This window comes from Bufo gargarizans, chromosome 1, assembly GCF_014858855.1.
Source record: "Bufo gargarizans isolate SCDJY-AF-19 chromosome 1, ASM1485885v1, whole genome shotgun sequence".
In the NCBI taxonomy this organism is placed as follows: Eukaryota; Metazoa; Chordata; class Amphibia; order Anura; family Bufonidae; genus Bufo; species Bufo gargarizans.
In genome coordinates, this window is record NC_058080.1 from 572,173,268 (window position 1) to 572,197,025 (window position 23,758).

A 23,758-nucleotide genomic window follows, 5' to 3' on the forward strand; every position below is an offset into this window, starting at 1 on the left:
CTACGACGTTAGGTGGGCGGGGCCTGAGGGAGCGGACAGAAGAATGCCGTCTCCATGACAACCCCCAGAAGAGTCACCTGCTGAGCCACTGGAAAGTGACTTGAGGAAGTGACCGGAGGCCTCGGCTGCGACATTTGTGGTAAGAGACTTATCCTAGGTTTGTGAATATCGTATAGGAAACCACTGATTAATATCTGCCCGGTGTCCTGAGCACCTACCTGCACGCGGCTGCCTGACCTGGACTGCAGGTGGCGCAGTGCTGTTCTGGGGAGTACACTGTATAATGCACTATTGTGCTGGGCTTCCTTATTCTGGACTTGTTTATGTAGTTTTTCACTCCAAAGCCAGGAGCGACTCATGAAATGTGCACATGTATTAGACATTTGCCTTCCAAATCCTGACCGTGTGAACATGACCTAAGGGTGCAATCACAGAGCAGGAAATACTCCTCAGAAAAATCGCTTGTGTATTGTCCTCTAAGGACTCATGCACCCTGCTGTAAGCGATTTGTGGTCCGCAAATCACAGATCTGCAAAACACGGATCCCAGCCGCCGCCATTTATTTTTTATTTTCTGTAGAAATCTCCTATCCTTGTCTGAAAAGTGGACAATAATAGGACATGTTCTATCTTGTTTGTGGGGCTACGGAACGGACATACGGATGGGGACAGTAGACCGAGTGCTGGCCACATCTTTTGCGGCCCCGTTGAAGTGAATAGGTCCGCATCCGACCCGCAAAAAATGCGGATTGGATTCGACCAAAAAAACTACGGTTGTGTGCATGAGCCCCTAATACACAGCATAAATAAGAGGATGACCCCAGGATTTCAGCTTTGGATTTCTAGTTGGAATGGAGCCGACCACGGACCAGCCCCCAGTCAGTGGCTCTGATCTGCACGTGGACATCCTTCTTTCTTGCTGCAGTTTTGAAATCCACGCAGAAATACAGCAGCCGTATGAAAGGCAGTGCTGGTTCCAGTTCAGGAACAATGGGAGGCGGAAAAGACGTTTCCCGCGGATTTCGGCACGGAATATAAGTCATTTCTTTTTCATTCCATGCCTGGCTTTGGCTTCAAAAACTGCACAAAACATTGAAAGTGGAAACGGAGCCGGAGTCGTCCAGGAATCTGTAATCAGTGTCGGACTGGGGTACCTAGGGACCACCAGTAAAATTTATTTGGGGGGCCCACCGTACGGATACATTCAAATAAAATAAATAATCTAACTTTTTTTTTATATGAACATAGGCAGGTTGAGGTGCTGTACAATGAATACATGTTTGTAGAGCAGTAAATCTACTGTGTTATGTGCCACTTGTGCAGGGGGTGGGAGACTAGGGGCCCACCGGGGGATTCCCCTGTACCCCTATGGGCCAGTCCGAGCCTGTCTGTAATGACATTCTTGTGTCCTCTTGTCATTGTCATTGTTCCAGCACAGAGGATCTTTATTACCCCCCACACACACACATAGAATTATCATTCCCAAATGTCCGTAGAATAGGTCCGCATCCGTTCCGCAAATTGTGGACCCATTCATTCTCTATAGGACAGGAATGGATGCGGACATCACGCAGTGTGCTGTCCGCATCCGCATTTCCGGAGCGCGCCCCCGATCTTCAAGTCCGCGGCTCCGGAAAAACATAGAATATGTCCTATTCTTGTCCGCAATTGCTATGGGGGTGCCGGCCGAGTGTATTGCGGATCCACAATACACTACGGACGTGTGAATGGACCCTAACGGTGTGAACAGAGCCCTGGGACACGATGAGAGTCTTTATTTACATGCATTACCACAGCAAAAGGCCACGGCAGCCGCTCACTGCTGTGGGTGACCCGCCGGCCATGTGTTACTGAATTAACATTTGCACCAGTTTCTCGAAAAGGGGGTTATGCGCTGGTTAAACCAAATGCATTCAGTTTGCATTTGTAGTAACATAAATAAGGCTGTGTTCACACTAGTGGGGGGTGTTTGTAAAGGAACACTTCTGTCAGTGCTGTACTTTTTTAAACAGTTTTTGGCCGTTGTATGTGAGTATTCATCCGTGAGTATTGGGGCGATGTTTAGCTATGGTGGCTGAGATTCTAGAAATAAATCCTTTAAGTTGTCCTGGCTTGTTGTTATATAGGCTGATTTTACACCAAGCAAACACACGGGGAAATTTATCAAAACTAGTGCAAGGGAACACTGGCTTAGTTGTCCATAGCAACCAATCAGATTCCACCTTTTATTTTACAAAGGAGCTGTGAAAAATATAAGATAGAATCTGATTGGTTGCTATGGGCAACTAAGCCAGTTTTCCCTTACACCGGTTTTGATAAATCTCCCCCACAGAGTTGCTAATCCTGTAGATGGTGTAACCTTAGACATGCTGTCTACACCTGCACCGTGGCTGGATGAGAAATCTGGTGCAGGGATAGACAGTTTTCACTGACTCTATGGGGAAGATTTATAAAACTGGTGTAAATGGAAAACTGGCTTAGTTGCCCATAGCAACCAATTAGATCCCACCTTTTGTTTTCCAAAGGAGCTGTTAAAAATGAAAGGTAGAATCTGATTGGTTGCTATGGGCAACTAAGCCAGTTTTCCATTTACACCAGTTTTATGTCCCCCTATGCTTGCAAAACACCTGTCGGGGGCCCACGCAATTGCATGGTGGTAAAAACCACCACTGGATGGGTGGGAGGCTTGTTTGTGGGGTGGTATAGGATTGTGTATGTGTTCCCCTGTATGAATGTTTGGTGTGGACACCAGGAGCTGTTCCCAGTGCATACATCGCTCCAAACACACTTTGCGTCTCAAATCCCCAGAAATAGATTAGTGGCAAAAAAATGATGTAAGTATTAGGGTCCATTCACACGTCTGTTTTTTCTTTCCTGATCTGTTCCGTTTTATGGGGAACAGATATGGACCAGTTCTGTACCCATTCATTTTCAATGGGTCCTGGAAAAAATCGGACAGCACAATGTGTGCTGTCCGTTTCCGTTGTTCCGTTCCGCATGTCCGAAAAAATATAAAACTTGTCCTATTCTTTTTCGCAAAAATCGGATCCTGGTACAATACAAAGTCAATGGATCCGCAAAAAACGGAAGACATTCATATGTCATCCGTTTTATGCGGATTCCGTTCCTGGAAATTAAATTCTGCCCACAGAAACTTTTTTTTTTTTATTTAATTTTTTTAATTTATTTTTTTAAAGAAATCCAACAACTTTATTTGCTTATTGAAATTTATACATGTTTCCGTTTTTTGCGGATCCGCAAAAAACGGATGACATACGGAAACATTTTCAGGAACAACGGATCCGCAAAAAACGGACCAAAATTCGGGATATAGAAAAATACTGACGTGTGAATGTAGCCTTAGGTTGAATTCACATGTGAGAGGTTAGTCCAAGGTTGGAGGTTGATCAATGGCAGCCTGGGGCCTCAGGGTGCCGTCACATGCGGCAGATTTTGTGGAAAATTCCACAACTGAAAATCAGTTCCATTCATTTGAATGGGGCAGCAAGCACATGGATTTCTGCAAGCCCCATTAAGGTGAATGGAACAGATTTTCAGTCGCAGAATTTTCTGCCGCAAAATCTGCTGCGGGTGAAGGCACCCTCATGAAGGATTCCTAGCCTGCCACAGTGAAATTGCCTGTTCAGACCTGTTAGATGGGGTGTGATGCTTCGCAATCTCGGCAATACGAATAAATCACGAATGCATCCTGTTTTAAAATTACAAAAATCACAAGAGCCCTCTCATTCACACAAAGAGTTAAAACTTTCAGTTACAGCTCACAGAGGTAAATTAGCAAATCCTGGCCAAAGATTCTTCCTGACCCCATGCCGGGGGGGGGGGGGGGGGGGTTATACATCCATCAATCTGATATTGTCTTGACAAAACCCCATAAAAGTGCCCTCTCGCTAGTCTGAGCGGCCCCAGCACAGCAGGGGTCCTAACACCCTGAGCCTGGTCAGAAACATCAGAGAAGAATGAGAGATCCTTATCACGCAGATGGTTGGTACAGTAAGGAAGATGACCTGAAAGTCACCTCTAATCCATAGATTGCATATTTTCCCCATATTTTCTTCATATTTCATGGGTTAGGAAAATACGGAATGAACAATCTCTTCCGAAATGGTTGGGGTTATTCTAACACACCTTCCAGGAAATCCGCAAGCAAATCGGAGATTCCCGCTTCGAGATATGACAGTTCTCAGGCACGCTGTATTGTCTTCCAGTCATATTTGGTATCAGATGATTCGTAAAGTTCTACTGATTATAAATATGAATTCTATTTCTTAATTTGACCTACGGGTACGGAGAAACTGGCGAAGCAAGGATGCTGCCAGATTTTCTCTCTGGGGCACAAGAGAGAAACAAGGCTGGACTTGTACGTGTCATAGCCACTCCCAGCTCCAGAGTGGGTAAAAACACAGGGACCCACTCAGGTCCTGGTCCTTCATCCACCATCTGACATCAAATAACCGCCTGCTGGACACGGGCACACCGCCATCTTGGATTATTACTTGCAAAGACTTTATCTTTTACTGGACTATACCACGGTAATTCTGAACTTGCATTCTATTCCCTTTCATCATTTACTTATTTCTATCCAACCAATCTGTTCGACTGGCAGGTATATTTATCTGTCAGTTTTAATGTATATTTTTGTGGATAGTTTTTAAAATAAAACTAACGATTTATTGTTCCAGTTTTGCCCTTGTTACCTGATTATCTGGTCTATGCTAAAGGTACTTTCACACTTCCGTTTTTCTTTTCCGGCATTGAGTTCTGTCCTAGGGGCTCTATACCGGAAAAGAACTGATCGGTTTAATCCCTATGCATTCTGAATGGAGAGCAATCCGTTCAGGATGCTTTAGGCCCCTTTCACACGGGCGAGTGCGATGCATGCGGTGAACGCATTGCACCCGCACTGAATCCGGACCCATTCATTTCTATGGGGCTGTGCACATGAGCGTTGATTTTCACGCATCACTTGTGCGTTGAGTGAAAATCGCAGCATGCTCTATATTGTGCGATTTTCATGCGACGCAGGCCCCATAGAAGTGAATGGGGTGCGTGAAAATCGCATAGCATCCGCAAGCAAGTGCGGATGCGGTGCGATTATCACGCACGGTTGCTAGGAGACGATCGGGATGGAGACCCGATCATTATTATTTTCCTTTATAATATGGTTATAAGGGAAAATAATAGCATTCTGAATACAGAATGCATAGTAAAAGAGCGCTAGAAGGGTTAAAAAAAATAAAAAATTTTTTTTAACTCACCTTAGTCCACTTGATCGCGAAGCCCAGCATCTACTTCTGTCTCCTTTGTTGACTAGGACCTGTGGTGAGCATTAAATACAGGTAAAGGACCTTTGATGACGTCACTCCGGTCATCACATAGTCTTTTACCATGGTGATGTGATGACCGGATTGACGTCATCAAAGGTCCTTTACCTGTATTTAATGCTCACCACAGGTCCTAGTCAACAAAGGAGACACAAGGAGATGCGAGGCTTCGCGATCAAGTGGACTAACGTGAGATAAAAAAAATATATATATTTTTTTAACCCTTCTAGCGCTCTTTTACTATGCATTCTGTATTCAGAATGCTATTATTTTCCCTTATAACCATGTTATAAGGGAAAATAATACAATCTACAGAACACTGATCCCAAACCTGAACTTCTGTGAAGAAGTTCGGGTTTGGGTACCAAACATGCGCGATTTTTCACACGCGAGTGCAAAACGCATTACAATGTTTTGCACTCGCGCAGAAAAATCGCGCATTTTCCCGCCTAAGGCCTCTTTCACACTTGCGTTGTCCGGATCCGGCGTGTACTCCACTTGCCGGAATTACACGCCGGATCCGGAAAAACGCAAGTGTACTGAAAGCATTTGAAGACGGATCCGTCTTCAAAATGCTTTCAGTGTTACTATGGCAGCCAGGACGCTATTAAAGTCCTGGTTGCCATAGTAGTAGTGGGCAGCGGGGGAGCAGTATACTTACAGTCCGTGCGGCTCCCGGGGCGCTCCAGAGTGATGTCAGAGAGCCCCATGCGCATGGATGACGTGCCATGCGGTCACGTGATCCATGCGCTTGGGGCGCCCTGACGTCACTCTGGAGCGCCCCGGGAGCCGCACGGACGGTAAGTATGCTGCTCCCCCGCTCCCCCGCTCCCCGCTACACTTTACCATGGCTGCCAGGACTTTAGCGTCCCGACAGCCTTGGTAACCATTGAGAAAAAGCTAAACGTCGGATCCGGCAATGCGCCGAAACAACGTTTAGCTTGAGGCCGGATCCGGATCAATGCCTTTCAATGGGCATTAATTCCGGATCCGGCCTTGCGGCAAGTCTTCAGGATTTTTGGCCGGAGCAAAAAGCGCAGCATGCTGCAGTATTTTCTCCGGCCAAAAAACGTTCCGTTCCGAAACTGAAGACATCCTGATGCATCCTGAACGGATTTCACTCCATTCAGAATGCATTAGGATAAAACTGATCAGGATTCTTCCGGCATAGAGCCCCGACGACGGAACTCTATGCCGGAAGACAAGAACGCAGGTGTGAAAGAGCCCTTAGGGTGTCTTCAGTTCAGTCGTTATGACTGATCAGGCAAAAGATAAAAGACTTGCCTGAATGCCGGATCTGGCATTTTTTCCATAGGACTGTATTAGTGCCGGATCCGGCATTTCAAAATACCGGAATGCTGGTGAAAAAAATAAATGCCGAATCCGTTTTTCCAGATGACACCGGAAAGACGGATCCAGCATTTCAATGCATTTTTCTGACTGATCAGGCTTTTTTCAGACTGATCAGGATCCTGATCAGTCTTACAAATGCCATCAGTTGGCATACGTTTTGCCAGATCCGGCAGGCAGTTCCGGCGACGAACTGCTTGCCGGATCACTCTGCCGCAAGTGTGAAAGAGCTGTGTCCTCAGAAGAGACATACTACCGCATTTGTCTTATTTTTATACATTGTTAATTGGTTAGCTAGGTTGCAAAATAACCGTTTCTTCCCTTTAGGATTAGCTAGCCGGGGTCTCTTCGCTCCGATTCAATACGAAGAGTGGTGGCAGCAAATTAGGTTGGTTTCCCGCGTGAAATCGATAATTTTATTGTACATACAATCACGATTGTATCATGTACGGGCACACCAACCAATCTTAAACGTTTACTGTGCTTACAGTAAATTCGCCTCTAGTGGACGAGACCTGTATGGCAACTGTGGCATAGGACAACGGGATTGGCGGGTAGTTGTCACATGGGGTAATACCATTCCTGTAAAATAAAATTTGAAATCATCCCCTTTCCCAATTTCACACATAGAAATGGACAATAAAAAAATCAACAGATTGGCATAATCACGTCCGAACTATTAAAATATAACCGCATTTATCCTGCAGTGTTTGTCCTTAGACAAAAATGAAAATGGCTGATTCACCATTTCTAGTCACCTTGCCCCCTGAAACGAATGTAATAGTGATAAAAGGGGGGTCCGACACCTGGGATGCCTGCCGATAAGCTGTTTGAGAAGGCATTGGCACTTCTGGAGCTTACCCTAGGCCAGTGACATCATTTTCATTGGTTACATGGCGCCATACCAAGCACAGCCGCTATACAATGTACTGCCCTGTGCCTGGTGAGCTGCGAGAAGGCAGCGGCGCGCACAGAAGCTGATTGACTTGAATTGGTCATCACAGTCTGAAAACCCCTTTAAAAAGTTGTATGCACCCCAAAATAGTACCAACAGAAACTATTGATTGGCCCTCAAAAACAAGCCCTAGCCCGTAGATGCAAATATAAACAGTTATGGGTGTCAGAATATGGCAATGCAAAAAGAAAAAAAAAAATTGTACAGTGAACGTGGTAAAAATAAAACTCAAAAGAACAATGTTGGTATTGCATTTTTCCCATATCATCACCATGACGGCCACAAGGAGATTGACCCATGACCTCTGTGGGGGCAGGAAACAGAGAAGAGGTTAAATTGCCCCCTCCCACCACCACACCTCAGTGTTCCTGTCCCCACTGTGGCCAGGGTCAGAGAAGAGTCTCCCTGCGGCGGCAGGGAGATGAAGATAGGATTCTGCTTTATTATTTTTTCGTTACCTCCAGGGGCCTCCTGGTTACCTGAGGCTCATCGGAGCTCCCCCAGTCCGCCGGCGGCCGCGTGCTCATGCTGGGCTGGGGGGTATCGGGAGGACTCGCTCTGGCTGGTCTGGAGCCTGCTCCCGGGCCGCAATTCTCCTCCTCCTCCTCCCCCGTGGGTCGGGCTGGTAGCGGCCGGCGTGTGCGCACGCCGACGTCGGTGACGTCACTTCCGGGTTCGCCGCAACCCGGAAGTAAAAGCGCAGGAGCAGAGCAGTTTGAATAAAAGGCGGGAGCTGCCATAAGGACGCTGATCTGAGGTCTGTGAGTATTGCAGCTGCAATTTTACCTTACAGAATGTCAGGTCCTGAGGTACAAACTGTTATGGAGCTGGATGCTCCCCCTCTGCCTCCTGTAAGTATCCCTCTGGGGATCCGCTTGTCTTATGGCACGATATTCTCGCCAAGCCTTATTTTCTGATACCGCTATTTCCATATCTGTTTCAGGCTAAAGAAGCGCAAAAAAAGCTTAAAAAACCTCCTCGCTGCATCTCTTGTGCAAGGAAATTGCCTGACGATTATGGAAAGAAGCTTTGTAAAGCATGTATTTCTGATGTAATCCAGGAGGAACAGTCGTCCCTTATGGAAAATATCAGATCGGTGGTTCAGGAAGAAATTCGGGCCGCTAGAGTTGCTCAGTCTGATCCCCAGGACGAGCCTTCTCGCAAGCGTCCGCGTTCCAGGATTTTTTCTTCAGGATCCGAGGACGCAGGCGATAAAGCTTCTACCTCCACGCAGTGGGAGGATGATCCATCTCTCTCTGAAGGGGAGGTATATGAAAATAATAGGAAATTTTATTTTTCCTCGGAGGAGATGAATGACTTGTTAAAAGCAGTCAGAGCAACAATGGGGATTGAAGAGACCCCTAGGTCCGTTTCTATTCAGGACGAAATGTTTGGGGGACTCAAGGTGAAAAAATCCCGGGTCTTCCCCATAAACGAACACATTAGACAAATGATTCTGGAGGAATGGTCAGAACCTGAGAAACGATTGGGGATTTCCAAAGAGTTTAAAAATCTATTATTATTCGACCCCTCTCAGTCTAAACTGTTCGACGGGACCCCTAAAGTTGACGTGCAGGTGGCTAAGGTTAACAAAAAAACTGCCCTGCCGTTTGAAGATGCTGCCCAATTGAAGGACACCATGGAGCGAAAAGCAGATGCCCTTTTAAGGAAAGCCTGGGAGGCCTCCATGTTTAACATCAAGACCAACATTGCGGCAACATCGGTAGCCAGGTCTATGTACCTGTGGTTAGGGGAACTTGAGAACCACCTAAGCAGGAAGACCTCCAGGGAAGAGATCCTGCAGTCCATACCGCTACTCAAATCAGCTACAGGCTTCCTGGCAGATGCATCTGCTGAGTCTATCAGATTCTGTGCTAGGGAGGCAGGGTTGTCCAATGCGGCTCGTCGGACTTTGTGGATGAAGTCCTGGTCGGGCGACAGAATCTCTAAGCTAAAACTGATATCCATCCCCTTTTCAGGAGAATATGTATTCGGGCCGGTCCTAGACGAGATACTTGAGAAGGCAGCCGACAAGAAAAAGGGATTCCCAGAGGAAAGGTCCTTTAGGAAGAATCAGTCCTTTCGGTCCTACGGCGGACAGAATAAATCTGTTAGAGGGAAAGGCAAGTCAGGCCGCTGGTCTTATCCCAAAGGGGGTAGAGGAAGGGGCTTCCTTCTCAAGCCCCAGTCCAAATCTGAGGACAAACAATGACGCCGTTGTAGGGGGGAGACTGAAGGATTTCCTGGGTCCATGGTCATTAACATCAAGAAATCCCTGGGCCCTGGACATCATTCAGCAAGGTTACAGGATCGAGTTCACCTCTCTCCCTCCTGCAAGATTCGTCATCACGAGGTTGCCTACCAGACTCTCCAACCTGAATATCTTTCAAGGAGTCCAGGACTTGGTGAAGAAGGGTGCTGTAATCCCGGTCCCCGCATCTCAGAGGGGTCAGGGGTACTATTCAACCCTATTCTTAGTAAGGAAAAAGGAAGGAGACTTCCGGACCATCATAAACTTAAAACAACTGAACAAGTTTATTCTTTACAGGAAGTTCAAGATGGAGTCTCTCAGATCCTTAGTGCCGTTGATAAAGCTAGGGGCATTTATGTGCTCGATCGACCTGAAAGATGCCTATCTGCACGTCCCCATTCACCCAGATCACCAGAGGTTTCTGAGGTTTGCTGTCCTAGACCCTTCCAATCGGATTCGTCATTTCCAGTTTATAGCACTGCCCTTTGGGATTTCAGCCGCTCCAAGGCTCTTCACCAAGCTTGTGGTAGAGATGATAGCCCCTCTCAGACAGGAGGGATTAAATATAGTGCCATATCTGGACGATTTCCTAGTCATAGCGGACTCAAAAGATCTCCTGCTGTCGGACCTGGAAGTATTTCTGTCCCGCCTATCTCAACTAGGTTGGATAGTGAACGAACCCAAGTCAATGTTAATTCCATCCCAGAAGGTGAGATTTCTGGGAGTTACCCTGGACTCTGTAACCCAGTCAACCTTTCTTCCACAGAGCAAAATCCAGTCCCTGATAAACAAGGTGAGACACTTCCAACGGGGGAAAAAATGCTCAGTGAGGGAAGCAATGAGCCTAATCGGCCTCCTAACCTCCTGTATACCCTCGGTCGAGTGGGCACAGGCTCACTGCCGTGTGATTCAGACCTGGCTTTTGTCCCACTGGAACAAAAAGGGTTCTCTGGACTCCAAGCTCCCAATCCCAGGATTAGTAAAGAAGTCCCTCTCATGGTGGACGAAGGAGAAGAATCTGTCCCAGGGAGTCCCTTGGATCAGATCACCGTCGATTACCGTCTTCACGGACGCCAGCCAATCCGGTTGGGGAGCAAAAATCGACAGAACCTATTTCCAAGGAACGTGGAAGCGTCTAATATCTGCTCAGTCTTCAAATTTCAGGGAGCTGTATGCAGTAAGAGAAGCCCTTCTAGCCGCCAAGCAATTAATACGAAATCAGCACGTGAAGGTCCTATCGGACAACGTGACTGTGGTCTCCTACCTAAAACACCAGGGGGGTACTCGATCAAGGAGACTCCAGAGTATCTCAGAGGAGATCTTCTCCTTTGCAGAAAAGGAACTAAAGTCCATCTCAGCAATGCACCTGAAGGGATCCCTGAATGTAGAAGCAGACTTTTTGAGCAGACAGGTAATAGATCACACAGAGTGGGCACTGAACCCAGAGGTCTTCAATATGCTAACCCGAAGATGGGGGCTTCCTACTATAGACCTGTTTGCATCAAGGAGAAATACGAAGGTGCAAACATTCTGCTCCCTAAATGCTGGGGACCATCCCTGGAGAGTAGACGCCTTCTCCCTAAAATGGTGCTGGGATCTAGGGTACGCATTCCCTCCATTGCCGCTCATCCCGAGGGTCATTCAGAAAATTCAGGAGGGGAGAACCACGGTGATACTGATCGCTCCGTTCTGGCCCAAGAGGAGTTGGTTCACCCCTCTATTAAAGCTAGCAATAGACGAACCAGTGAGACTCCCACTCAGGGGGGACATCCTATACCAGGGTCCTTTGCTACATCCTCATCCGGAGTTCCTGAAGCTCACGGCTTGGATCCTGAGGTCTCCCTCTTAAGGTCTCAGGGCCTGTCAGACCAGGTTATAGCCACCCTGAGATGTTCTAGGAAAAAGGTCACTTCAGCGATATACCTGAAGATCTGGAAGAGATTCTGTTCATGGTCAGGCGAGGAAAATCCAAATTCTGTGGGGCCCAGTATCCAGAAAATTCTGGAATTTCTACAAAGGGGCCTGGACATGGGCCTTTCTCCATCCACTTTAAAGGTTCAAGTTTCGGCTTTGAGCGCCTTCTTTGATTCCGACCTGGCAGACCATAGATGGATCAAACGATTCATTAGAGCTGCACGTAGACTGAGACCCACACTTAGGTCCCGCAGCCCAACCTGGGACTTAAATTTAGTTCTCAACAATCTTATGTGTTCCCCATTTGAGCCGTTGGAGGATTGTTCAATCAAGTTGCTTTCATTCAAGACTGCCTTTCTTATAGCAATTACCTCTGCCAAGAGACTGGGAGAGATTCAGGCTCTCTCCATTAGGGAACCATACCTTACCATCACTGAGGATAAGATTGTGCTTAAACTAGACCCAGGTTTCCTGCCAAAGGTGGCCTCAGACCGCAACAGAGGCCAGGAGATCCTACTCCCATCCTTCTTCAACAATCCCAAGGATCAGGAAGAAGAGCAATTCCATTTCCTTGACGTTAGGCGTGCAGTTATTAGATACTTGGAAGCCACTAGGGACTTCAGGAAGTCTGACAGTCTGCTTGTCCAATTTGCTGGAAGGAATAAGGGATCCAGGGCCTCAAAATCCTCCATTGCAAGATGGATTAAGGACACTATTACCTTATGTTATAAGAACCAGAATCTGGATCCTCCTTCCAATATTAGAGCCCACTCTACCAGAGCGGTATCTACTACCTTCGCTGAAAGAGCAGGGGCCTCCCTGGACGATATATGCAGGGCCGCCTCCTGGTCTAGTATTCACACATTTGTGAAACATTACCGTTTGGACTTGTCTGGAACCTCTGGCCTCTCCTTTGGTCAGAAGGTTCTCCAGGCGGTTGCCCCCACCCATAAAAAATAATTTTATAACTCTCCTTGTGGCCGTCATGGTGATGATATGGGAAAACCGGAATTAGACTTACCGGTAATTCAGTTTCCATGAAATCACCATGACGGCCCATACATTCCCTCCCATTCTTTTGTTGATATTTTGTTTTCACCGGTATTTTTCTGGTATGGTGTAATACTGGGAAATACTAGGACACTTCTGGCACTTGATATCTTTGGAACACTGAGGTGTGGTGGTGGGAGGGGGCAATTTAACCTCTTCTCTGTTTCCTGCCCCCACAGAGGTCATGGGTCAATCTCCTTGTGGCCGTCATGGTGATTTCATGGAAACTGAATTACCGGTAAGTCTAATTCCGGTTTTTTTTGTTTGTTTTGTTTTTTCATTTGTTTTCACTTCCCACAAATACCTTTTCCTGTTCTTCTATACATGATATGGTAATTTAAATGGTGCCATAAAAATACAATTTGTCTCCTATAAACAAGCCCTCACTGAAAAATAAGGCACCATTCACAGTTGTGTTTGGAATCTGGTAGCCTCATCCGGCTGAGGATCAGGCTACCGGAGCTCGCTGTATCCGTGTACCGCCGGATCCCCATTGACTATAATGGGATCCGGCTGCTCCCCGACATTCGCATGCAAAACTTTTTGTCTGGTCAATTCCCGGCACATTTTCTGGGGAGCGACCAGATCTCTGCCAGATCCATTATAGACAATGGGGATCCGGTGGTACGCAGCCAGATATGGTGAGCTCTAGAAGCCTAATCCTCGGATCAGGCTACTGGATTCTAAATGTGAACGAGGCCTAAAAAAGTTATGGCTGTTGGAAGGCGATGAGGAAGAAACAAAAATGAAAATTGGCCTGGTCCCAAAGGAATTAAAGGGGTTGTCCCACCATCCAGGGGACAGGTGATAAGTATGTAATTGGTGGGGATCCGACTGCACGCACAGTGCTGCTCCATTCATTCTCTGACTGCTGAAGCTAGCTGAGTACAGCCCTTAAAGGGCGTTTGTCAGGTGGTTTTCACTAATATAACTACCAGCAATGGTCATCGCAACGTACAAGCATTGTAACCATACCTTCATGTCATTTATCGAATAACCAATTTCCGGCAGAAGAACAGACTGTCGGAGTTCACCGTATCCAGCATAGCCAGATCCCCATTCACTGGAATAGGATCCAGCTGCTTTTCGGCATATATGCTGCGTTTAGTATTATTTGCATATACACAACACATATGTGAACCCGGCCTACGGATGGGGAAAATTACACGAGCAGGATAGCAGAGATAGTGACTAAAAAGCTGCTCACAGACATTACATACGTCTGTACCTGTCAGGGCAATCCTGCATTTTAATAAGGCATTACCTATTTTAATCTTAAAGGGAAGGTTTGTTTAGCATGCATGTACAACGTTCTGGAGGCCACTGCTGGTAGTTAGGTAAAGACTTCCATTAAAGGGAACCTGTCACCTCTACTATGAGAACAGCATAGCATAGTGAGAGACCTGCTGATTTCGGTGGGCTGTCACTTCTGGGCTAGTATTCAGTACTTTTACAGTCCTGGCAGGCCGAACCGCACAGCACCCTATTGCTGCAAGGGAGATGAGTCCGATGAGCCCGCCCTCCCCCACCTCCTGACCATGACTAGCAGTAGGAGTCTCATCGGACTCCTCTCCCTTGCAGCATTAGGGTGCTGCGAGGTTCGGCCTGCCAGTACTGTAAAAGCATGCTTGCACAATGTTCTGGTGGCTACGGCATCACCCTGATGTCAGGGGAGAGGGGAGGAAGCCTTGGAAGGTTAGAGGAGGAGCAGACGGCAGGGAAGGGCAGTGGGCTCAGGCACTTTAAAAGCAAAGCCCTCCCCGCTGGACACTTAGGGGCTGTTTTTCATTGGATTAAACGGTTGGACATAAAGGTTAGTTCTTCTAAAATTTCCCCACTGAGGGACAATAAAGGGATTTTCTTCTTCTAGTTTAGCATGCTTGTACAAGTACTGGTGGCCACTGCTGGTATTTAGATTAGCGAAAATTACCCGAACGACTCCCTTTAAAGGTAACCTGTCACCTTTACTATGCTATCTTCACTAAGGGCAGCATAGCATAGTGACAGACCCGCTGATTTCAGTACGGTGTCAGTACTTTTACAGTACTGGCAGGCCGAACCTTGCAGCACCCTAATGCCGCAATGGAGATGAGTCTGATGAGACTCCTCTGCCCTGCCTTCCCCATAACTGCCAGTCATGGTCAGGGGCTGGGACAGAAGTCTCATCGGACTCATCTCCCTTGCAGCATTAGGGTGCTGAGAGGTTTGGCCTGTTCCACCAAACAGACTGCCAGAGTTCCCAGTGCACATGTGAACACAGCCTTACCAGAGACCATGTAAAATGTATCTAGCACAGGGAGGGGGCTGTGTTGGTCTGGTTGTTTGGAGTAAGGTCACAGTCCAAGTGCTAGAGACTAGGCTGGCAGAGATTGTGTGCCCCATGACCACATCAGTGCGCCCCCCGCACACACAGTGAATCTATGAAATTGAGGATTTTATACTGTCCTTAACATCTACTCAGCTGTGAATACAACATTTTGCTTTATATCTTTGGCAGGAAGTAAGTGGATTACAGAAAAATGGAAATTGAGCAAGAGGACATGTCACCAGAGACCGCATTTGAAAAGGACCCCTTTCAGATGACAGTAGAAGATGTGTATGATATCTCACATGTTATAGGCAGAGATCTTATGAAGATCAGCAAAGAAGCCCACGGTGTGACGGACCTTGTGGCTGATCTTCAGTTTAAGATTGTCCGTATTCTGGAAGTCCTGGAGACACTGGTGAACCAATCAAGTCTTGTTACAGAGGAGATGAAGATGGAAAGGGATAATCTAAAGGGTGAGGTGGAAAGACTGATGAGAGAAAGCCCTCCAGCAGATCAGGTATCTTCCCCTTTGCCATTTGCATTTTTTTTTTAATCCATGGAGTCTACAATAAAAATTTTAAAAAAGAAGCAACTTTTCATGTAGTCTTGATAAAAAAATGTCTTCGGGTATGTTCACATCTGCGTTATGAAATCCAATAGACTGTTTCGGCAGAGAACAGCCTGCCAGATTTCACCGTATCCAGCACTGCCGTTGACTGCTGGATCCCCATTGACTATGCCGGATCACCTAACACTAGTGTGAACCTAGCTGCTGCTCCATGGTAACAGACTACAAACCCAGTTTGTAGGCTGATTGCAATCCTGTAGTCCGAGTCTGATTACTTAATATTATATTTGGGTATTACTTGATCCCTGTCAGCAGGATCAACTATGTTAAACCATGCGCTTTGCCTGGTAGGGTTAATCCTGCTGCTTAAGGCTGGGTTCACACCTGAGCGTTTTACAGCGCATTCAAACGCGCTGTAAAACGCTCAACACATGAAAGCCAATGCTTCCCTATGGGAATGGTTCTCACCTGGGCGTTTTACAGCGCGTACGATCGCGCTTTAAAACGCCTGACGCATAATCAAGTACTTGAGCTTCTTTGGGGCGTTTTGACGCGCGTTTGTGGCCATAGGACACTGCAGTCAATCACACAAACGCGCGTTTACTATTACAAAAAATGCGCGCGTAAAACGCGCGTTTGAGAAACGCTCAGGTGTGAACCCAGGGTAAAAGGATACAAGTCATGTGAAAATCAGTTGCAGCGTTCACAAGAAGAAATAGATTTTATTCTATGTGCAGATGGGATGTTCAGTGCACAGAGGGGCCCCCAGTAGCCAGACCCCGCCCCTTGGCCCTCATTCCCATAAAGAGTAACGCCACAACCAATTTTCACAAGACAAGTATCATTTTAATCAGCAGGATCGACCCTACCAGGCAGTATGCAGGTTTATTGAACTCTTCCTGCTGACAGGTGGTCTTTAAAACAAATCTGTTGTCGGGATATGTTGCCCTATATATGAGCAACGAACTATAATGATGGTTTCCTGGACTATTATACCAAATGACAAAAAATACTGTGCAATTTATTAAAAAAATTAGACAGACTCATTAGTCAGGAGACAAGTGTCTCCCATCAATGGCGTATAAACCGTGCCTTCAGTCCAGTCCTTGTGTTGTGTAGAGTTTCAATATGCTGCATATACTAAGTCGCACACCCTTTTTTTTCTAGACTGACCTTGGACCAGACAAGATGGTTATAGATCTCACAGACCCAAACCGGCCACGATTTACATTACAAGAGCTAAGGGAGGTGCTGCAGGAGCGGAACAAGTTGAAGGTTCAGCTCTTGGTTGCACAAGATGAATTGCAGTGCTACAAAAGGTGATTTAGAAATTGTCCTTCCAGTAATTTAAAATCCTGTTTAATGTTAAAAATGAATTCTATGAAAAGTCCGGAGTCCTTCTGAAGCTACTTTCACACTGGCGTTTTGGTTTCCGTTTGTGAGATCCGTTTCAGGGCTCTCACAAGCGGTCCAAAACGGATCAGTTAACGGATCCTCTCAGAATGCATCAGTTTGGCTCCATTCCGCCTTCATTCCGCTCTGGAGGCGGACACCAAAACGCTGCTTGCACCGTTTTGGTGTCCGCCTGATGATGCAGAGGCAAACTGATCCGTCCTGACACACAATGTAGGTCAATGGGGATGGATCAATTTTCACTGACACAATATGGCACAATAGAAAACAGATCCGTCCCCCATTAACTTTCAATGGTGTTCAAGACGGATCCGTTTTGGCTATGTTACAGATAATACAAACGGATCCATTCTGAACGGATGCATGCGGTTGTATTATCTGAACGGAAGCGTTTGTGCGGATCCGTCATGGATCTGCACAAACGCGAGTGTGAAAATAGCCTTACCTATTTCTATAGATGCCTGCAGGATAGGATTACAATCTAGTGATGGGGCTTTAACAATAGCAAAGGTTTTAAAGGTGAAGATTTAATCATTTAAAGCACTAAATAGTTGATAAATGTGAATATAGGTAATTTGTTAATCTCAGGAGAGTCGGAGAGTCTGCCCAAAAGGTCCCAGGGAGGGTGCACAAAAACGTATCCCCTATCCACAGGACACCCAACGATGGCTAGAGAGGGGGCCTGTTTTCCCCCATTTGAAAGCATGTGCACGGCCCCTTTATTCAGCTGTATGGGGCTGCCGGAGATAGCAGAGCACTTGTACTTGACAATGTTTGGCACTACCATACAGTTGAATGAAGTGGTGGACATGCATGCTGCTCCATTTAAACGGGAACATGGGCCCCAGTTATAGTAATTGGCAGGTGCCCCAGAGGTTGGACTCCTGCAGATCAGACGCTTAAAGGGGTTGTCCAGGTTCAGAGCTGAACCTGGACATCCCTCCATTTTCACCCCGGCAGCCCCCCTGACATGAGCATCGGAGCAGTTCATGCTCCGATGCTCTCCTTTGCCCTGCGCTAAATCGCCCAGGGCAAAGGCATTTTTCTGAGTTCCGGTGACGTACCGGGGCTCTCTATGGGGCTGACAGGCAGCCCGGTGACGTCACCGGCACTGATGGGCGGGATTTGGCTCTGCCCTAGCCAGTAAAACGGCTAGGGCAGAGCTAAAGCCCGCCCCTCAGAGCCGGTGACGTCACCGAACACACTGCTGGGCGGAAGTTACCGCCCGGCAGTGTGTTATTGAAAACACAAGAGCCTGTGCCCTGCGCGATCTAGCGCAGGGCACGGGAGCGCATCGGAGCATGAGATGCTCCGATGCTAGGCTCAGGGGGGCTGCCGGGGTGAAAATAAGGGTATGTCCGGGTTCAGACAACCCCTTTAAGGGCTCACATATTTTTTTTCAGTGTCCGTTCCGTTTTGTTTAGCGACCCGTATGCGGAACCATTCACTTCGATGGAGCCGCAAAAAACTGAATTTACTCCGTGTCCATTCCATGTCCGTATGGCTGTTCCGCAAAAAAATAGAAAGTCCTATTATTGTACGCATTATGGACAAGGATAGGACTGCTCTATTAGGGGCCGGCCGTTCCGTTCCGCAAAATGCGAAATACACACGGCCAGTGTATGTGTTTTGCAGATCCACAATTTGCGGACGGCAAAACTTCCAACGGTCGTGTGCATGAGCCCTAACTCCTATCCTGTGGATAGGGGATTAGTTGTAATAGGAAAACTCCAGTAATATGATGTAACTGTTTTTTTTTTTAGATACTTACAGGTGCACCACGCTCTCCATATTAAATTTTCTGGCAATAGTCACGCCATTTCAGAGTATGCCTTAATAGGTACATTCTCCACACAGGGTCCGACGGGCATATGCACCTATTGGAATATCGCATGGCCTTAGCACTGCTTAGGGTAGAGGCTAAGTGGAAAGAGCATATTCCCTCTGTGATGGCCGAGGATTGGCAAGAGGCCCTAGAGTCGCCTTCCACCGTATCTCCATCAGCTAACAACCAGTTGATACTGTTATTCATTCTACACCATTGCTACCTGTCTCCCACAAGGTTACACAAGATGGGTAGATGTTCTGAAGGTTCTGCGGACTTTTGGCACATAATGTGGGCGTGCTCTTATTTACAGGCCTTATGGCATAGTGTCATAGATCTCTTATCTCAGTTGGCCTCTAGTCAGGTCCCAGCTCGTCCTGAGATCTGCTTTCTGGGTATTCTGGTATAGGAAGTTTGGCCTCATCACACTCACATTTTCCTACGGGAGACTCTCTTCCTAGCCAGGAAAGCTGTAGCACTAAGGTGGATGGGGATCGTCCTCCTACTCTTGTCCAATGGAAATCTGTTGTGAATCAAGTTATACCCTTTGAAAATGTAGTATATAAGAATAGGCGCTGCCCGCAGACTTTCCGGAAGGTGTAGGGAGCGTGGTGCCCTTCACTTCTCACTAATTCAGGTCTAAATGCGATTTAATGTCGCCGTATCCACGATGATTGCTCTGAACTGATGTATTACTGCCTGTATTGATGTACCTTATGGGTTATTGTTTAATAAAACATGTAAAAAAAATGAATTCTATAAGCAAAAGCGTAATTTCTGCAATTCCCTTCTCAGTGGGATCATTCCTCCAACTGAGGACCACATTGTGACATTGGAAAATGAATCCATAATCACCACTTCACCTAGGCCAAACGACAGCAGCAAAGATAAGTCAACTATAAGACGCCTGTAAGTGTGTTACCCTTCTCTGTACATTGCGATTTCCTTAAAGGACAAGGATTATCTGATTGTAAACTAGAATTGATCATTTTAAACAATTCTATATATGTCGAACCCAGTGAAAGGGCATCTGTCAGCAGATTTGTACCTATGACACTGGCTGACCTGTTACATGTGCCTTGGCAGCTGAAGACATCTGTGTTGGTCCCATGTTCATATGTGCCCGCACTGCTGGGAAAAATGATGGTTTAACATATGAAAATGAGCCTCTAGGCAGTGTAAACGTCATCATTTTCTGGCCCTGTCAATCAAAGTGGAGAGGGCTTAGCAATTGCGGAGAGAGCTGAGCCTCTAGGTGTAACGGCAACATGCAACAGGTCAAACAGTTTCGAGGTACCAGTAAGCTGCCCATGACCGTGCCAGCAGTTAAAAAGCCGATTAGCCAGTTGATTTCTGCCATGATTTGTAGCCTGGTATGGGCTTCCATTGATGGGATACAGACCTGGTGTTTAGCATTGCGAGTAGAGATGAGCGAACTTGTGTTTTGAAGTTCAGCGTACAAGGTTCGGGTTGTTCAGCTACTACAGACCATAACTTATGGTCCGTGGTAGCGGAATCCATAATGGGATTTTTTTGATAACCCGAACCTTGAAAACACAAGTTTGTTCATCCCTAATTGCTAGATGTCAGATTGAATAAAACAGTAATAAATGGGGGCGGTGTAAGGTTGAATTCGCACGCTGTGTTTATTGCTGCAGATCCGCACTGCAATTCTACAGCAATTCACAGTATAGTATATGTGGATGAGGTTTTTAAAAATAAAAAAGGGATCAACATGTAGCAAAACAAAATCGGCATAATTGAGGGCACGCTGCAGATTTTACAGCATGTGATCTTTCAGCAATCGCTTACCAAACCCAGCGAGCGCACTGCACCACGGCTTGTGTCCTCCTCCTGGAGCTGATAGCTGTAAAGTCATTTCAGCGATATGAGATATAGTGATTTCTTATATATTTTCCCTTTTATTCCCTCCATGTAGGTTTTCTCCCTTCAAACAAGAAAAGCAAGCACAACAGTAATGCTGTTTTCAGTATTTTTACCCTGGGTATTTTTACAAGTTCACTACTTTAGGGGATTGTTCACCCATGGAGACATTTTGGGCAGGACCTGCGGAGGGAACCATACTTATCTGATCCTTGCCACTGGGTTCCAGCTCCTTTGCGCCCCTGCCACTGCCGCAGCTCTCTGGTCTTCCCGCGACAGGATCTGGTTTGATGTGGGTCACTTGGCTGCTGCAGCCAATTAATGCCCTCAGCGGTAACATGTCCCCGTGTGTCACCTGACCCAGTGACATGACAGATGGAGCACTGACCCTGACAAATGTTAGGTATTGATTTATCCCAGGCTGAGGCTATATTACCTATAGTCACATTTAACTATTTGGTGTGTCAACTTATTAAAACTTCACCCTTATTTTTGTAATTAAAACCTTTGCGATTGTTAAAAACCCAGCTTCCTATGACTAGATTGTAATCCTATTATAGTATCTATTTCAGCCCATGAGTTGGAGTGCGTGCGCTACCCGTAACCCCTCTTTGTGTCACTATTTTGCTGACAGCATGTGCTCCTATTACTAGCAGTAGATCGCTATTAAAGGGAATCTGTCAGCTCCGAACCCTCCCCCCTCCCCCCCAACTAGAGTAAGTGGTGCTGAGTCAGCTTATGTAATTTTTATCTTCATACTCACTTGCATTCCGACGCTGTGCTACAAACCAGCAGTGAGAGGACTCCTCCTTGAGTCCTCTGCATTAATGTGTATGGGCACAGGAGTCCTCTCACTGCTGGTTTGTGGAAGCACAGTGTCAGAATGCAAGTGAGTATGAAGATACAAATGACATAACCGGACACAGCTTACTATAGTTTGGGGGTGTTTCCAAGCTGACAGACTTCCTTTAAAATATTGGGGGAAATGTATCTGGTGTAGAGTAGAATCGGCTAATGATTCCTTCTGTGGGTCTGGCCATGTTGGAGAGTCTGCCCAAAAGGTCTCAGGAACAAGTTATCCCCTATCCACAGGACACCCAACGATGGCTAGAGCGGGGGCCTGTTTTCCCCCATTTGAAAGCATGTGCGCTGCCCCTTTATTCAGCTGTATGGGGCTGCCAGAGATAGCCGAGCACTTGTACTCGACAATGTTTGACACTACCATACAGTTGAATGGAATGGTGGACATGCATGCTGCTCCATTCAAACGGAGGAACATGGGCCCCAGTTATAGTAATTGTCAGGGGCCCCAGAGGTTGGACTCCTGCAGATCATGCTCATGCTTCTGTTTCCATTCAGTTTTTTTTGCGGCCTCATTCACTTCAATTCCTGTTGGACAAACATGCCCTATTATTGTCCGCATTACAGACAAGGATAGGACTGTTCTATTAGGGGCCGCCCTTTCCGTTTCGCAAAATGCAGAATGCACACGGCTGGGATCCGCAATTTGCAACTGTCGTGTGCATGAGCCCTAACTGTGGATTTGGGATTAGTTGTAATAGGAAAACCCCTGTAATATGATGCAACTGGTATATTTCCCAAAACTGGTTTATTTTTTTTATATATTTTTTTTTTTACTAACAAAAGCTTTATTGTATAGCGTTTACTGAGAGATGAAAGTGGAAGAGAAAATCTGTTGAAACAGGAAGTATTTATACATCTATGTACTAAAGGACTAACCCAAGACTGGGAAGATACTGGTTGTGGTACTGGTCGTGTGCTGAACTGGCCACTTGTGAATTGCCAGATAGGTTTACATACTTGCCATGTGTCTACATTTTGTAAATGAAGTATTTTGCCATTGATCATGATTAGTCTGAAAGGTTAAGGGGGAAAAAAAACACATTCCAGGAATCCTATTTTTCATATGTATGGGGGTGATCTGTGATCAGAAAGAATTTGCTTTCGTTATAATAGAAAAAAAAGCTGTTTGCCTACGTTCTTCTTGGGCCCCTTTCACACAAGCAAGTTTTCCGCGCGGGGTTCAATACGTAACGTGAACGCATTGCACCCGTACTGTATCCTTACCCATTCATTTCAAAGGGTCTGTGTACATTAGCATTTTTTTTCACGCATCAGTTCTGCATTGCGTGAAAAACGTTGCATGTTCTATATTCAGCGTTTTTCACACAGCCCTGGCCCCATAGAAGTGAATGGGGCTTCAGTGAAAAACGTATTGCATCCGGAAGCAAGTGCGGAGGCGATGGATTTTTCACTGATGGTTGCTAGGAGATGTTGTTAGTAAACCTTCAGTTTTATATCACACGTGTGCAAAACGCATTAAATCGCATTGCACTCGCGTGGAAAAAAACTGAACGCAATTGCAGACAAAACTGACTGAACTTGCTTATAAAATGGTGCGAGTTTCACTGAATGCACCCTGAACGCATCCGGACCTAATCCGTCACGCTCGTGTGAAAGGGGCCTTATACTTTGAGTTGTGTGAATTATTCTTGTGTTGTCACGTTGGAGAAGGATCCAGAATGTTTTATGTTATATATACAGATGAATGTTAAAATCTGCCTGATTATATACTATACATTCCTATATATTACTATCTTTTTGTATTTTTTTTTATGACTGTCTTAAATTATTTCTTTACTGCCAATAAAAAAAAAAGTTGAATTTCGAATCTTGTTTTGTTACTTATTTAGGTTTAGCAAGAAATGGACAGCATGAGAAGCGTTGGGGTTCGGCTACACATGTCATGCGACATTTTAATGTAATGTTTGTCAGTGGTTTTGCAATGCTACATGCAACGTTGCGACTGTCGCAAACAATACAAACATGTTGCATTTTTGGCTGCATGTCACGCTTGACTTTAATGTATGTTGCACGC

General features: G+C 46.1%; 1 protein-coding gene across 1 annotated transcript; it reads left to right on the forward strand.

Annotated features, from left to right (window-relative positions):
* The first annotated feature begins 23 nt into the window (after positions 1-23).
* On the forward strand, positions 24-22,984 carry RILPL2 (Rab interacting lysosomal protein like 2). The gene is made up of 5 exons (XM_044275696.1): positions 24-139; positions 15,359-15,686; positions 16,905-17,056; positions 19,771-19,884; positions 20,915-22,984. The coding sequence occupies exons 2-5, from the start codon at positions 15,381-15,383 to the stop codon at positions 20,952-20,954; spliced, it is 612 nt and encodes a 203-aa protein (XP_044131631.1). The 5' UTR covers positions 24-139; positions 15,359-15,380; the 3' UTR covers positions 20,955-22,984.
* The last annotated feature ends 774 nt before the right edge of the window (positions 22,985-23,758 follow it).

What these genes read in the sequence shown, in the direction of transcription:
- RILPL2 (XM_044275696.1), top strand. Translation starts at nt 15,381, where the DNA reads ATGGAAATTGAGCAAGAGGACATGTCACCAGAGACCGCATTTGAAAAG. An exon ending in AAAGCCCTCCAGCAGATCAG is followed by an intron (nt 15,687 to 16,904) that starts GTATCTTCCCCT and finishes TTTTTTTTCTAG; the next exon opens with ACTGACCTTGGACCAGACAA. An exon ending in GAATTGCAGTGCTACAAAAG is followed by an intron (nt 17,057 to 19,770) that starts GTGATTTAGAAA and finishes TTCCCTTCTCAG; the next exon opens with TGGGATCATTCCTCCAACTG.